General features: G+C 41.7%; 1 protein-coding gene across 2 annotated transcripts in view; it reads left to right on the top strand.

The window, feature by feature from the left end:
• SMURF2 (SMAD specific E3 ubiquitin protein ligase 2) overlaps nucleotides 1-14,281 on the top strand; it is a 101,469-nt gene that overhangs the window by 76,298 nt on the left and 10,890 nt on the right. For both annotated transcript variants that reach the window (XM_084748519.1, XM_084748518.1), the window contains 5 exons: nucleotides 2,432-2,627; nucleotides 4,554-4,657; nucleotides 8,667-8,781; nucleotides 11,549-11,727; nucleotides 13,852-13,989. In XM_084748519.1, the coding sequence (XP_084604645.1) occupies nucleotides 2,432-2,627; nucleotides 4,554-4,657; nucleotides 8,667-8,781; nucleotides 11,549-11,727; nucleotides 13,852-13,989 (732 nt within the window). The remainder of the gene's footprint in view (nucleotides 1-2,431; nucleotides 2,628-4,553; nucleotides 4,658-8,666; nucleotides 8,782-11,548; nucleotides 11,728-13,851; nucleotides 13,990-14,281) is intronic.

Below are 14,281 nucleotides of genomic sequence, written 5' to 3'. Positions count from 1 at the left end.
TGTTTTGTTTTGAGATAGGGTTTTGCTGTGTGTGTAGCCCTGGCTGACCTGGAACTTACTGGGTAGACCAGGCTGGCCTTGAACTCATAGAGATCTGCCTACCTCTGCCTCTTGAGTGCTGGAATCAAAGGCATATGTCACCACAGCAGGCCTATGATGTTTTCGATTTTATTTTGTTGTGATATTTGTTTGGAGATAAGGTTTAGCTTTGTTGCTCAGGCCTGGTTTTATAATCCAGGTTGGCTGTGAACTTTTTATTCTCTTGTCTCAGCTTTCCAGGTGTTACTCTAGAGTCTTTAATTTTCATTTTCCTAACTATTGATATGGTAAGCTTATTTTCCCTGTGTGTGTTATTTTGAGACCATCCCAGGCTGGTCCTGAACTCACTGTGTGGCCTTAAGCAGTCCTTGAACTTGAGACCAGAGAGACCGGAGCACTGGAGTAGCTAGCCCACACCCCCAGGCCTGGCTGGATACACTGTTACCTTATTTAATAGCTCTAGCATGGTGTGTTTGTTTCAAAACAGCGTCTCCAAGTAGCCCAGTGTGGCCTTGAACTTACTATGTAGTAGAGAATGACCTGGCTTCTAATATGGGGTACCATGCCTGGGTTATAATGTGGGTTTTATTTCTGTGTATAATTTTTTAAGCCTATATAGTCAGGGAGGGAGGGAGGATGGGTGGATGAGTGTTTGTGGCAAAAAATGTTCTTGGAGTAAATAATAAAATAATGAAATTAGTTTAACTATTAGTCTGAGTTTCAGGGAGCTGTTATATATGAATTATATATAATCTTAAACATTTATAGATTACTTTGATGTTAAGTTTTTTTTTTTCCTGTTTCAACATTTTAGGAAGTGACAGGAAATGTAGACTGCTATGCAAATTATGTAGAGGGTAATTATCTAAGCCCAAAAAAAAAAAAAAAAAAAGAGTGGACAAGTTTCATTTTAGAGTGGAATCTTTAGTTTAAACTAAGAAGTGTCAGGAATTGCTTTTTGGTTGTTTGAGACAGGGTTTCTCTGTGTAGCCTTGGCTGTCCTGGACTCACTTTGTAGACCAGGCTGGCCTCGAACTCACAGCGATCCGCCTGCCTCTGCCTCTGCCTCCCGAGTGCTGGGATTAAAGGTGTGCACCACCACTGCCTGCCAGGAATTACTTTTTTGAGAGAAGCAACAGGAGAAGTTGCTTGTTAGAAATCTGCAGTAGGTTTGTTGCCTGTGATGTGCACATGAGGGCAGCCTGTAGTTGTGGTGTGAGTGCCTGAACCTCCCTCAGTTCTCTCCTTCAGAGTCCCTCCTGATATGCTGTGGTTACTCCCTGAAAAGGGATGTTAAAGTTAAATATTTCCTATGTTTGATGCCTCAGCATATAATCTACAAATGTCAGGATACAACAAAACTAAATGATTACAAAATATTCTCATCAGGGCTCAGTAAATCACCTGGCCAAGGATACATGCCCTTCTCAGAAATCCCTTTTTGAAAAATAATCTTGTTTGAAGAGCATACTTTATACAATTACACAAACAACAGAAACCCGAGTGGTTAAAATAACTAACACTGACTGCGTGTTGTGCCCTGAGCACACGGGGTAAGCATTTCTCCTGCCATCCACATTCGTCCTATGTTGATCAGTAAGAAAAATGAGCCCCAGTCAGCTTCACAGCTTTCCCAGAGCCACATAAAAACTGCTGGAGCTGAGATTTGAGTTCAGCCCGACTATGGAGGGTCTTTCCTCTCTTCCTCTTCCTGTTCTCATCCTTTAACACTAATCCTGTTTTGAATAGTGTCACAGAAATTCTACCTAATAAGTAAAAGGAAACTTAAAAATAACTGTGAACAAAGATTACATCTTCAGTCTTTACTGTTTGTCAGGTTCATTTATTTCAAGAAAATAATTTGCTTGATAAGGTTTCTAGACATTGCTCAGAGGCCTTGCAGGCAGCAGATAGGCATCCCCTCTGTGTTCTGACCAGTGCTGACATCACCACTTATATAACTGCCCCTTACAGGCCCAAGCACAGCTAAAGAGACAGGCCGCTTCACTGTGTTCTTGTTCCTGTGGGTTTGACTGAAACAGGTGCAGGAGGAAGGATCTCCACCAAGTTGCCACTTTAGACGCCAATTTGGTTCTTCTAGAAAAATACACTCTAGATGACAATGAGTACTTGGCATCCGCCTGAATTTTAAGTTGGATGGTGAGATGATGTATGTGGAGAAAATGGTATCTGAACAATTGTTTTAGCATCTTAGTATCTGTATAAGGCTTTATGAATCGAACCTTAGTAACCAGTTCTGTCAGGCTGATGATACGCCCCAATAAGGCTTAGAAATTGATAGATCTCTTTTATAGGCTGGTGCTGGTTTAAATGTAGAATTGCAGTCTTTTATGTTTTAAAGTACTTTGATAATATTTCTGTTTATTTCCAGTCGTCAGAACCAGTTGAAAGACCAACAGCAACAGCAAGTGGTGTCCTTGTGTCCTGATGACACTGAGTGTCTGACAGTGCCAAGATACAAGCGAGACTTGGTTCAGAAACTAAAGATCTTGCGGCAAGAACTTTCCCAACAACAGCCTCAAGCTGGCCACTGCCGCATTGAGGTGTCTAGGGAAGAGATTTTTGAGGTAAGTATATAGGCTTTAATATCAGTGAAAAAAACAATTAAGTTTAGTGTTTTACTCTTTTTTGTTTTGTTTTGAGATAGTCTCACTGTGTAGTTCTGGCTCACCTGGAACTCCATATTGACCAGGCTGTTCTCAAACATCTGCCTCTAACTCCCTCCTTAATTAACTACTGGGATTAAAGACATCCGCCGTCATGCCTGGACTTCATTTTGCTCTTTCTAAGGATACATTTGCAACTGATATCTGATTAGAGTGAAAGTATTCTCATTAATCTCTCCTCTCCCCTCCCCCCCCCCTTCTGTTTTCCCCTCTCCCCTCCCCTTTCCCCTCCCCTCTCCTCTCCTTTCTATTCCACTCTCCTCCTCCCCTCTCTGCTCCTCTCTCCTTTTCTCCAAGACAGGGTTTCCCTGTGTAGCCTTGGCTGCCCTGAAACTCATTCTGTAAACCAGGCTGGCTTCAAACTCATAGAGATCTGCCTCCTGATGAGCTTTGTCTCTCAGAGCAATCTCTCTGGCCTTACTTATAGTTGTCATTTGCATTTCAAAGTGATAAAAAATGCTTCTTCCCACCTGCAAAGGACTGTTGCAGTGGCCAGTGGGACAGGTTCAAGTAGGTGATGCTCATGCACTGGAAGCATCCAGAAACCCCAGATTGCCAGTCTTGGGAGTCAGAGGCATCTTTCTCAGAGGCTCTGCAGGTGCACTCAGGCTGGGATCACAGGCATGGCCAGGATTAAACTCTTAGAACTCCTTGAGGGAGACAAGCCTTATATATCCTGTCATGCTGGGCTTTGTGGTCAAGAACGTAAGAACTGGGGGCTAGAGAAATAGCTCCAGAGGACTTGAGTTAAGTTACAGCATCCATGTCGATGACACACAGCCACCTGTAACTCAGGATTCAGGGGATGCGGTGACTTCAGTGGACACTCATACATGCACTTGGATAAAAATAAAAATAAATTAAAAAGTCCCTAGCCAGAGATTTTCATCTTCCTATCAGCGTCCAAAAGTAACTTGTTCGAGTAGTCTTTATGGTGAAGGTTGTGAAGATTAAGGCAGTTTTAGAAGCAGACTTGCACTGGCCAGTGGAATAGGTTTAAGGCATTTGTTGGCCATTGGAGACTACAGTGGTCACATTGATGTTAGTGCTGAGTACACCAGAAAGATAGCCACCAGCATTCAAGCACCCATCACCTTAGATAAACTCTCCGCTGTCTTGTTACACAGTGGCTACCAAGGGAGCAAATAAATCAGATCCTCATACAATGCCAGAGGCACTGGATTTGTCTTAGTACCTGTGTCCAAGAAGCTGCTGTTGATGGCCAGTATTGGCCATGGCTACCCTGAGCAGCTTTACCATGGCTGCCTTTGATGCTATTTCCAAGAGCTACAGCTAGAAACAGATATGTTTACCAAGTCTTCCTGATTGTCTTATAAAACTTAAACTAGGGTATCTGTATAGAAGAGCCAGGATCAAACTTTTGGTTACCATGAAGGGATTTTAAACAAGAAAAAGAAAGTGAATTAAACCCATTTAAAAAGAGAGAGAGAGAGATAAAAAAGCACGTTCCACTATACCTAGCAATATAATCTCAGCACTCAGGAGTTAAAGGCAGGCGGATCTCTGCGAGATCAAGGCCAGTCTAGTCTGCATAGCAAACGCCAGGCTATCCAGAAGCCAACATTGTCTACATAGGGTGTTCAAGACCAGCCCGGGCTTTGTGAGAGTTTGTCCAGTTACAAAGTTGTCTGTGTAATTAATATCATACTAATTATTTTTACTTGTGTTTTTTTAGAACTGTGCTTATTTTATACTTAATTTTCTACTGGTGCTGCTGACTTAGTTTTGTGAATTGGAGGGAAGTTAAAATTTTAAATTAGAGGCTAATGTACCTGATGGTTGTAGTATATTAAAATTATTTTTCAGGAATCATATCGACAGGTCATGAAAATGAGACCAAAAGACCTCTGGAAGCGGTTAATGATAAAATTCCGTGGAGAAGAAGGCCTTGACTATGGAGGGGTTGCCAGGTAAAGACTTGACAATAAACAGTACATGGATTTACTTACTTAGTTATGATCTGTGTATTTTGTATGTGTATACAAATGTACCATGTGCATGCAGTGCCCGAGGAGCCCAGAAAAGGCTGTTTGATTCCCTGGAACTGGAGTTGTGAACCACTCCAGGGTTCCTCTGCAGGAGTAGATAGTGCTCTTTTTTTGGGGGGGGGGTTTAGTTTTTCGAGACAGGGTTTCTCTGTGTAGCCTTGACTGTCTTGGACTCGCTTTGTAGACCAGGCTGGCCTCGAATTTACAGTGATCCGTCTGCCTCTCGAGTGCGGGGAGTAGACATTGCTCTTAACTGGTGAACCATATATTCAGTCCCTATATGGATCTTTATACCAAACAAAATTAAGATAACGCCTGTACCTTGAAAGTGTCATGAATATTCAACTCCCAGTGAGTGTACTCCCATGAGTATAAAACTCCCAGTGTTGCAACACAGATGAAATCCTAGTGGAGTTATCCACTATGAGATTACAGTAGCAGAATCGTAGTTAATACTGAGGATTATGGACGCCTGCAGGACTGTGAAGGACTGGCTGACCTGCATTTTTATGTCTTCCATCTTCGGCATATTTTATTTTCTCTGCCTTACACTGTAGGTTTAAACTTAATGCTGTTTCCCTTGCCATGTTCTTTCACTTGTTTTATTTTGCTAAACAGGGATGCATTATATTTGCTCACTTGTACACATGTTATGTCTCACAGTAGTCCTTATTTTAATAGAAAGGGTATTGTATGTTTTTGCTACATTCTTAATCATACGTTGAATCCAACTTATTTCTGATAGGTTATTTCTTTTATCAAATAATTTAAATTAAGCTGGGCATGGTGGTGCAGCCCTTGAATCCCAGCACTCGGAAGGCAGAGGCAGGTGGATCGCTGTGAGTTCGAGGCCAGCCTGGTCTACAAAGTGATTCCAGGACAACCAGAGCTACACAGAGAAACCCTGTCTCAAAAATCCAAATAAATAAATAAATAAATAAAAATAGAAACATAATTGCATCACTTTCCTCCTTCCCTCCAGCCCCTCTCATGCCTCCTTAAATTGATAGCCTCTTTTTCTTTATTATTGCTGTATATTTATATAAGTGCATTACTATATAACTACAACATGCTGAATGTGTATGATTTCAGGCCTGACCAACTTGTGTTGTGTAACCAGTTGGGCTCATCCCTAGAAAAGCTGATACTCACTCTTTCAGCAGTCATTACCTTTAGTACTTTGTCGAGGGTTGGGCTCCCATTAGATTTCCTCATTCCATGTTAGTGTAACTATTGATATAATCACTCAGGTCCTATCTAGGCAGCCATGTTTGGCAGTGTCATGGCTATAGCTTCCCTGTTTTCCAGAAGGCACATTCCACAGCGGACTTACTGGTCCTCTGGCTCTTACAGTCTTCCTGCCATCTCTTCTGAAATCTTCATTGTAGAATGTATTGTAAATGTATCCACTGAGGCTGGGTTCCGAATGTCCATTTATCTCTGCATTGTGACCGGTGGAGCTTGTCTACAGTTGTCTCCACTTGCTGTGAAAGAAAGCTTCATTGATGAGGGATGAGAGTTGCACATATCCGTGGGTAAAAAGATAAATTTTAGAATGAAATTAGGAATTATGCTGATCTGGCAAAGTGATGGTAACAGGTTCTCTTTTAAGAACCATGACTTCGCCAGGTGGTGGAGGCACACACCTTTAATCCCAGCACTTGGGAGGCAGAGGGAGGTGGCTCTCTGTGAGTTTGAAGCCAGCCTGGTCTACAAAGTGAGTCCTGGACAGCCAGAGCTCTATTACACAGAGAAACCTTGTCTTGGTGGTGGTGGGGAACCCAAACATCCAGAAACAACAACAACAACAAAAAATCCATGACTTTGCTGGGTAGTAGTGGTTCAGACCTTTAATCCCAGCACTCAGGAGGCAGAGGCAGGCAGATTTCTGTGAGTTTGAGGCCAACCTGGTCTACAGAGTGAGTCCAGGACAGCCAGGCCTCCACAGAGAAACCCTGTCTCGAAAACCCAAAAAGATCCATGACTTCATTAGCCTCTGGTAGTTGGCTAGGTTTTTAGTACCAGGCATGAGTTTCCTCTGGTTGAGTGGACCTAAGGTCCAGCCATGCAGCGGTTAGTTATCACTAAGGCAGGAGTACCACCATTGCACTTTTATGAATACCCTGCCATCTGGTCATTGTTACAGTTCATGGCTGTCACAGCTGGGTAGACTATTGATTGCTTCCCTTCCTTGACAGCTTGCATAGTACTTTATGGCACCATGAAAGCAAGACTATAAGGCAGAGGCATTTGAGTTGGATCCAGCTCAAATCCTCTGAGTCCTAGCTCTTAAGTGTGCAATGTCTTCAGCTATAGGGGTTTACTTTTCAGTCTCTGAGAGGCAACCAAGGGCAGCAGCAATAGTCTCTATTTATTATTTTGGGAGTCACTTAGACTACGCTGACTAACAACTTCAACAGAAATTTCAAATGCCTGGTACGGAGGTTTTTAGTAGCTAGTCTATGGCTCTTGTAGGGGAACATTGTTAGCCCAAGTGGCATAACTTTGTTTGTCTGTCTACTCATATGTGCTTACATGTATTATGTATAATTTTAGGTAAATGTGAAATGGTTTGATTTCTCAAGGCTTTATCGAACATCCTTTGTGTTATTGTTGCACCTTCCTTCCCAATTAGACTCCCACTCCGTTTCCCCCATTTCCCCCTTTGTATCAGCTGTATCCTGCTACCTCTCTCTCAAGCCCTCCTCCAGCCCTGATTGGTCTCTATTACTTTGCTAGTTTCTGCAATTACTCCAGGTTATGTACTTAGATCTGAAGGTTTGAAGCTAGGAATCACAACATGCACAGCGTTTGTCTTTGTGGTTCTGGGTCACCTTACGCCATATAATCTTTCCTAGGTCCATCCACTTACTTGTATAGTTTAGATTAAAAAAAAAAAAAGAATCCTGTCTTGCATATTAATTTTAAGACTTTAATTTCTTTTTTAACATTTATTTGATTGCACATGAATAAAACAAACTACATACAGCAGGGAGAACCATGAGACTATCATGAGTTATATAAATGTTATATTCATAGTGATTTGGCTATTTATATTTGTCAAACTTGAAATAAACATCTTTCCTATCTTGTTGGGTCTAAATTTCTGAATGAAATTCAATATCTATCGTATCTCATCTTTATTAATTTAAATCCTTTATCTAGATCTAAAAAGATCTTATCCCCTAACCAAGTAAACTTGATTGTAAAACTAAACTATCTGGTCTTCAACGCCCCTCGGAGACTTGAGAAGGAATAAAACTTAAATGCCTGAGTGACCCAGTAGTGCAGGTTAGCAGCGTCTTTAAGAATCTAGTATAAGTCTTCCTGATAGAAACAGATATCTAGATGGTTTATCATGGGTTATTAATCTTATTTAGCAGTGTAAGTGATGCACTCTAGGGCTGCAGCAGCATCTTATGAGCAACTGAACATGTAGATAGTACCTTTATACTCACTGATGCTAAAGTATAATAAAATTACTCCAAATTATGAGCAATAACTGTATAATAGTAAGTTTATTTGCTTTATAAACGTTCATTTTCTCTGGTGATTTTATAGAACCACAGTTAGTACTGTATTTTATGTTAACATAAAAGAACTGTGGAAACTGGGCATAGTGGAGCTTGCCTTTCATCGCAGCACTTGAGGCAGAAGCAGGTGGAGCTCTGTGAGTTTGAGGCCTGCTGGGGTAAAGTCCAGCAGGTTAAAGCGTTTGCCATGCAGTCCCAGTTCAGTCCCCAAACCTATATGAAAATGAGAGAACACCAGCTCCACAGAGTTGTCCTCAGACCTCCACATGTGTGCCATGGCACATGTGTTCACACACATATACGCACCTATAATAATAAATTTTTAAAATGAAAAAATATATTTACTAAAGTGACTACTGCATATCTTAACTAACAAATTGCTTTACCTTGTTTTCTAGGGAATGGTTGTATCTCCTGTCGCATGAAATGTTGAATCCTTACTATGGTCTCTTCCAATATTCCAGAGATGATATCTACACATTGCAGATCAATCCTGACTCTGCAGTTAATCCGGTATGAGCTGTACTCACAGTAGTGTGAATGTGCTGGGACCCACTCGGCTCTCATCTTTAAATGACAGTGTGATTATCACAGAGGAATCGTTTGGCTGATCACGGCCACACCCTCTAAGTCAACAGTTCCTCTTCCTGAAACTTGTCCCCGTAAATGAGTATAGTCGTGTGCTGCATTGGGACACTAGGCTATCTGCTATTGATTATTCCTCATTGGACACACCACAGTTGTCCATACGGAGGATTGATTAAATTATGATATACAACAGTGTAAATGAGGTTGGGCGTGGTGGTGCACGCCTTTAATCCCAGCACTTGGGAGCCAGAGGCAGGTGGATCTCTGAGTTCGAGGCCAGCCTGGTCTACACAGTGAGTCCAGGACAGAGAAACCCTGTCTAAAAAACAAAAACAAAAAACAACGTAAGTGGTTGCTCTTGATCTCGGTCTAGTGGTGTATTATGCTTGCAGTCACATCACTTGAAGGGCTGAGGCCAGACTGGACTGCATAGTGAGACCTGGTTCCAAAGTAAAAGAAAGAAACGAAACATGGATTATGAAATTAGAAAGACATGGAGTCTCTGGGTTTGCAGGCTCATACCTGAGATCCCAGTGCTTTCCAGGCTAAGCCAGCAGATCACACAAGGTCTAGGCTGACCTGCTCCTTACAGGCAGCACGGCCTGTGTTAGGAGACCCCGTCTCTGAAAGCAAACAAAAAGATGTAGAACTATTCTTTTCATATAAGTTAATGTCTTTGTGACTATAGGATAATTAATTCATTGTCTTAAACCTCAAGTATTTTACTGTTTAAAATTAATAGTAGGCCGGGCGTGGTGGCACACACCTTTAATCCCAGCACCGAAGGCAGAGGCAGGCAGATCTCTGAGTTCAAGGCCAGCCTGGTTTACAAAGAGTTCCAGGACAGCCAGGGCTATTACACAGAGAAACCCTCCCTTGAAAAACAAAAACAAAAAAGAGGAAGAGTTTGCACCTTAGAAAAGGGTTATGAGAGGTACAGGAAATCCTGTATATTAAGCTTTAATTATGCTTTTTAAATCTTGCAGTACATTGTTAAACACTTAAAAGTTAAGGCTGGGGCTGTTGCTCAGTGGTAGTGTTCTTGACTAGCATTTGTGAGGCCCTAGGTTTGATCCTTAGCACCAGCTTCCCTCCAAATGTTAGTAATTAATGCTAATTTGTTGCTTTCTAATTAAATCTGTTATGTTTTCATACAAGGGCATACTATGAGATTAAAAAAAAGTATGAGATAAAGATGTGTGTTCATTATATGTTAAGTGATGTTAAGTAAAATAATAATGCAATACAGCTTTGGTAGATACATGTAAGAGAAAACATTAAAATATCTGCACCATAAAAGTGACAATCATTTCCTCTGGGTGTTAGATATAAGATAAAACAAGTTTTAAGATGATATTAAAGAGTACTTATTAGGGCCAGGTGTGGAGGTGCATGCCTTTAATCCTAGCACTTGGAAGGCAGAGGCAGGTGGATCGCTGTAAGTTCAAGGCCAGCCTGGTCTACAAAGTGAGTCCAGGACAGTCAAGGCTACACAGAGAAACCCTATCTCGGAAAACCAAAAAAAAAAAAAAAAAAAAAAGATATCAAAGAGTACTTATACTTATTAGGGCCAGGTGTGGTGGTGCACACCTTTAATCCCAGCACTCAGGAGGTAGACAGGCGGATGCCTGTGAGTTTGAGGCCAGCCTGGTCTACAAAGCAAGTCCAGGATAGTCAAGGCTACACAGAGAAAGCCTGTCTCGAAAAACAAAAACAAAAAAACAAAAAACAAACAAAAAGTAGAAGAAAGAAGAGTACTTATTAGGGGGCTGGAGAGATGGCTCAGAGGCTAAGAGCACTGGCTGCTCTTCCAAAGGTCCTGAGTTCATTCCCAGCAACCACATGGTGGCTCACAGCCATCTGTAATGGGATCTGGTGCCCTCTTCGGGTGTGCAGGTGTACATTCAGGCAGAGAACTATATATAATAAGTAAATCTTTTAAAAAGGTTAAAAAATAAAGACTACTTATCAAATGGAAAAGAAAAGGAATTAAAAAAATACAGATATGCAACCAAGCAAACAGTATGGTAAAAGAACAGCTGTGTCTACATGTGGTGGCATTGGCTCATCAGGCAATTCTTTATTAAGGCAAAGCTGCCCATCTGCCTGTCATCTGACCTTAGAGGCTGCTTCCCAGGAGTAGACCCAGACCTTGGGTCTCATTGCCTTGCTTTCCTCAAGGGTACTCTCTCTGCATCCTGTCTTTACCTCCAAATGTGGACCAGTCCTACAGGGACTAGTTAATTTCTGTATACACAGTAGTTGGTGAACTAATCCAAATGTGATACAGAATCCATGGTGTCCTGAAGCCCAATTTGTGGCTAGTCAAGGAAGCAAGGTATTAGGTTTAAAAGCTTTATTTCTTGACAAGACATTCAGAGAACAGGACATACAAATAGCTTCACACAGGTTTGTAAAGGAATTGTTTTCTAAAGGGCTTTTGCCCAGGGAGAGGCATGGGCATGGTGGCCTCGTACCTGAATCTCAGCAATGGGGAAAGTGAGACAGGAGAGTCATAAATTCAGGGACAGCCTGGCCTACAAGTGAAGCCCTATCTCAGAAACAAAACAAAACCAAACCAAGAAAGAAGGGAAAAATGCTGCTTCTTTATTTATTTTTAATCAAGACAACTTCCTGAACAGTTTCTCAGTTGAGCATTTATATCTTGTTTGGTTTTTTCTTTTCATTTCAGGAACATTTATCCTATTTCCACTTTGTTGGAAGAATAATGGGAATGGCTGTATTCCATGGACATTATATTGATGGCGGTTTCACGTTGCCTTTTTATAAGCAGTTGCTGGGGAAGTCAATCACTTTGGATGACATGGAGTTAGTTGATCCAGACCTTCATAATAGTTTGGTGTGGATACTGTACGTACTGATTCTTACATCTGTTTATCATATTAGCATCTGCACCTTTAAAAAGACGCAAGCTAGGAGCTGGACAGAGGGTCAGTGGTTGATAGCACTGGTTATTGCTCTTGTGGAGGATCTAAGTTCCATTCCCAGGACTCTTCATGAGGCAGATCATGATGTTCCAAGGAACCTGATGCCCTTTTCAGCTTTTGCAATCACCTGCACGTACAGAGTCTACATACATAAAGCCAACTTACACACACACACACACACATTTTTTAGGAAACCTTAAAAAAACAAACCAGAAACCACTAAGGTGGTTCAGCAGTTAAGGGCATGCGCTGATCTTGCATAGGACTTTCTTGAGTTTGAGTTCCAGCACTCACGTTAGGGAGCTCACAGGTTCCTGGAACTCTAGTTCAAGAGATTTTTCCTGGCTTTTGGGCACTTGTACTCATACACAGACAGATGCATACAATTAATAATGAAATTAAATCCTAAAAATATAAGCTATATCTAATAGTTCATCCCTATAAAACCTGCACTTGGGAGCCTGAGGAGAGTCACGAAGTCAAGGCCAGCCTCCACAACATACTGACACCATATCTCAAAAAGAGAAAGCTGGGGCTGGAGAGATGGCTCAATTGTTAACGGCTAGGCTCACAACCAAAGATAGATATAAGAGAAAGCTGGAGAGCTGCCGCAGTGGCTAGGAGCACTGACTGCTCTTTATAGAAGTCCTGGGTTTGATTCCCAGAACCCACTTGGTGGCTCACACCTGTGTATAACTCCAGTTCCAGGGGATTCATTGCTTTTCCCTGGCTTCCTCAAGCACTAGGCACACATGTAGGCAAAATACTCATACATACAAAGATATAATAATACATTTTTAAGAATCAGACAATAAAACAAAAAGATACCTTTCAAAACTAATGTACTTATTTTTTTAATTTGAAATAGGCACAGAAAATGTGTGGTTTGTGATAAAACTATGTAAGAAATCCTCCACCCACGCTACCCTATGGCCACCCCTGGTCTACTGTTCCCTGACTTGTAAGATTCCTGAAAGTTAGGAGACTAGGGCTGCATGAATGCTAGGCAAGGAAGGGCTTTATCTCTGAGATACATCTCCAGCCCATGTTATTACTTTAAAAGATTCTTAAAATATTTATTTTATGTCTATGGGTGCTTTGCCAGCATACGTGTTTGTACACCTAGTGTGTACAGTGTCTGAGGAGGCCAGAAGAGGGTGTCATGTACCTTGGAACTGAAGTTACACATGTACACCCACATTTGAGTCCATTTTGTGTTGCCAGTATGTGTCTGTGTGTAGGGCAGGTTACTTGGGATTAGATAACCTAGGTGGGGACTCATCCCTAGAGAAAAGTGATTCTTTTTCTCTCAGCACTCACTGATCTCCTGTAGCTTTTCATCTGGTTTGGGAGTCTTAAGAGAGTTTCCGCATCCATGTTGCTACTGCCTGGGTCCACTGAGGCATCTCTCCAGCCTCTGTCATTGCTTTAGAAAAAAAAAAGTATGTTGTGTGTATGTGTGGGGAGTGGGCACAGAAGCACATGAGGCCTGTGCAGGACAGGATAGGTGTGGAAGTGAGTTCTTCCGCAGTCAGGCTGTGGGCCTGCACTGAGCACTTTTCCACCATGAGTCATCTGACCTGTCCTACTATTTCACTGTAATGAAGGCAGTGATTATTGGAACCATACTTCAAAGAGTGACAGCTGCTGACTGATTCTGTGTGGGAAGGTGCTCAGGCAGTGCTAGGTTCTATGCAATTGACAGAAGACTTTCTCACTGAGCCTGCGCAGACGTTTGGTCTCTGGAGGGTGCCCATGCCTTTTATCTAGACACCAAAATCCATTGTATTGTAGTTCAGAAGAGTCTGTGACAGCCCGTTCTTGTTGCTCAGGAAGTGCGATACTGTCTATACTTATAAGGAGAAAGCTTTTTTTACTTTTCTGTTAGGAAAAGATGGCATGCTAGCGTAAGAATTGGTGGTACCAGTTTGGCCCTGTACCTGCTATACTGTGCTACCGTCTTAGCTGAGCAGCCTCAACTGTGGATTCACTGTAGGAGATGTGAGGTAGGTTTCCGGTTAACATGTCTCTTTTGTTTCTTATCTAGTGAAAATGATATCACAGGTGTTCTGGACCACACCTTCTGTGTTGAACATAATGCTTATGGTGAAATTATTCAGCATGAACTCAAACCAAATGGCAAAAGTATCCCTGTTACTGAAGAAAATAAAAAAGAATATGTCAGGTAAATGATGGAATTTAATTTTAAAAAGGGTTCTAGGACACCAATATAGAAAAACATTTAAGTGTTTAAGAAATCTTACTTACTGCTGGAACAGACTTCCGTGGAATTAAACAACCTAAAAACTCCCGCCCTAGTTGAGCAGTGGTAGTGCATGCCTGTAATCCCAGCAGGGAGGCAGGGACTGGAGGATCTGAGTTCAAAGCCAGTCTGGTCTATAGAGAGAATTCCAGAACAGCCGGGGCTACACAGAGAAACTCTGTCTCAAAAAACCAAAAAAACAAAACAAAAACTG

This window comes from Acomys minous (assembly GCF_964271855.1).
Source record: "Acomys minous genome assembly, chromosome: 12".
Classification (NCBI taxonomy): Eukaryota; Metazoa; Chordata; class Mammalia; order Rodentia; family Muridae; genus Acomys; species Acomys minous.
This window is presented reverse-complemented; position numbering and strand designations above follow the sequence as displayed.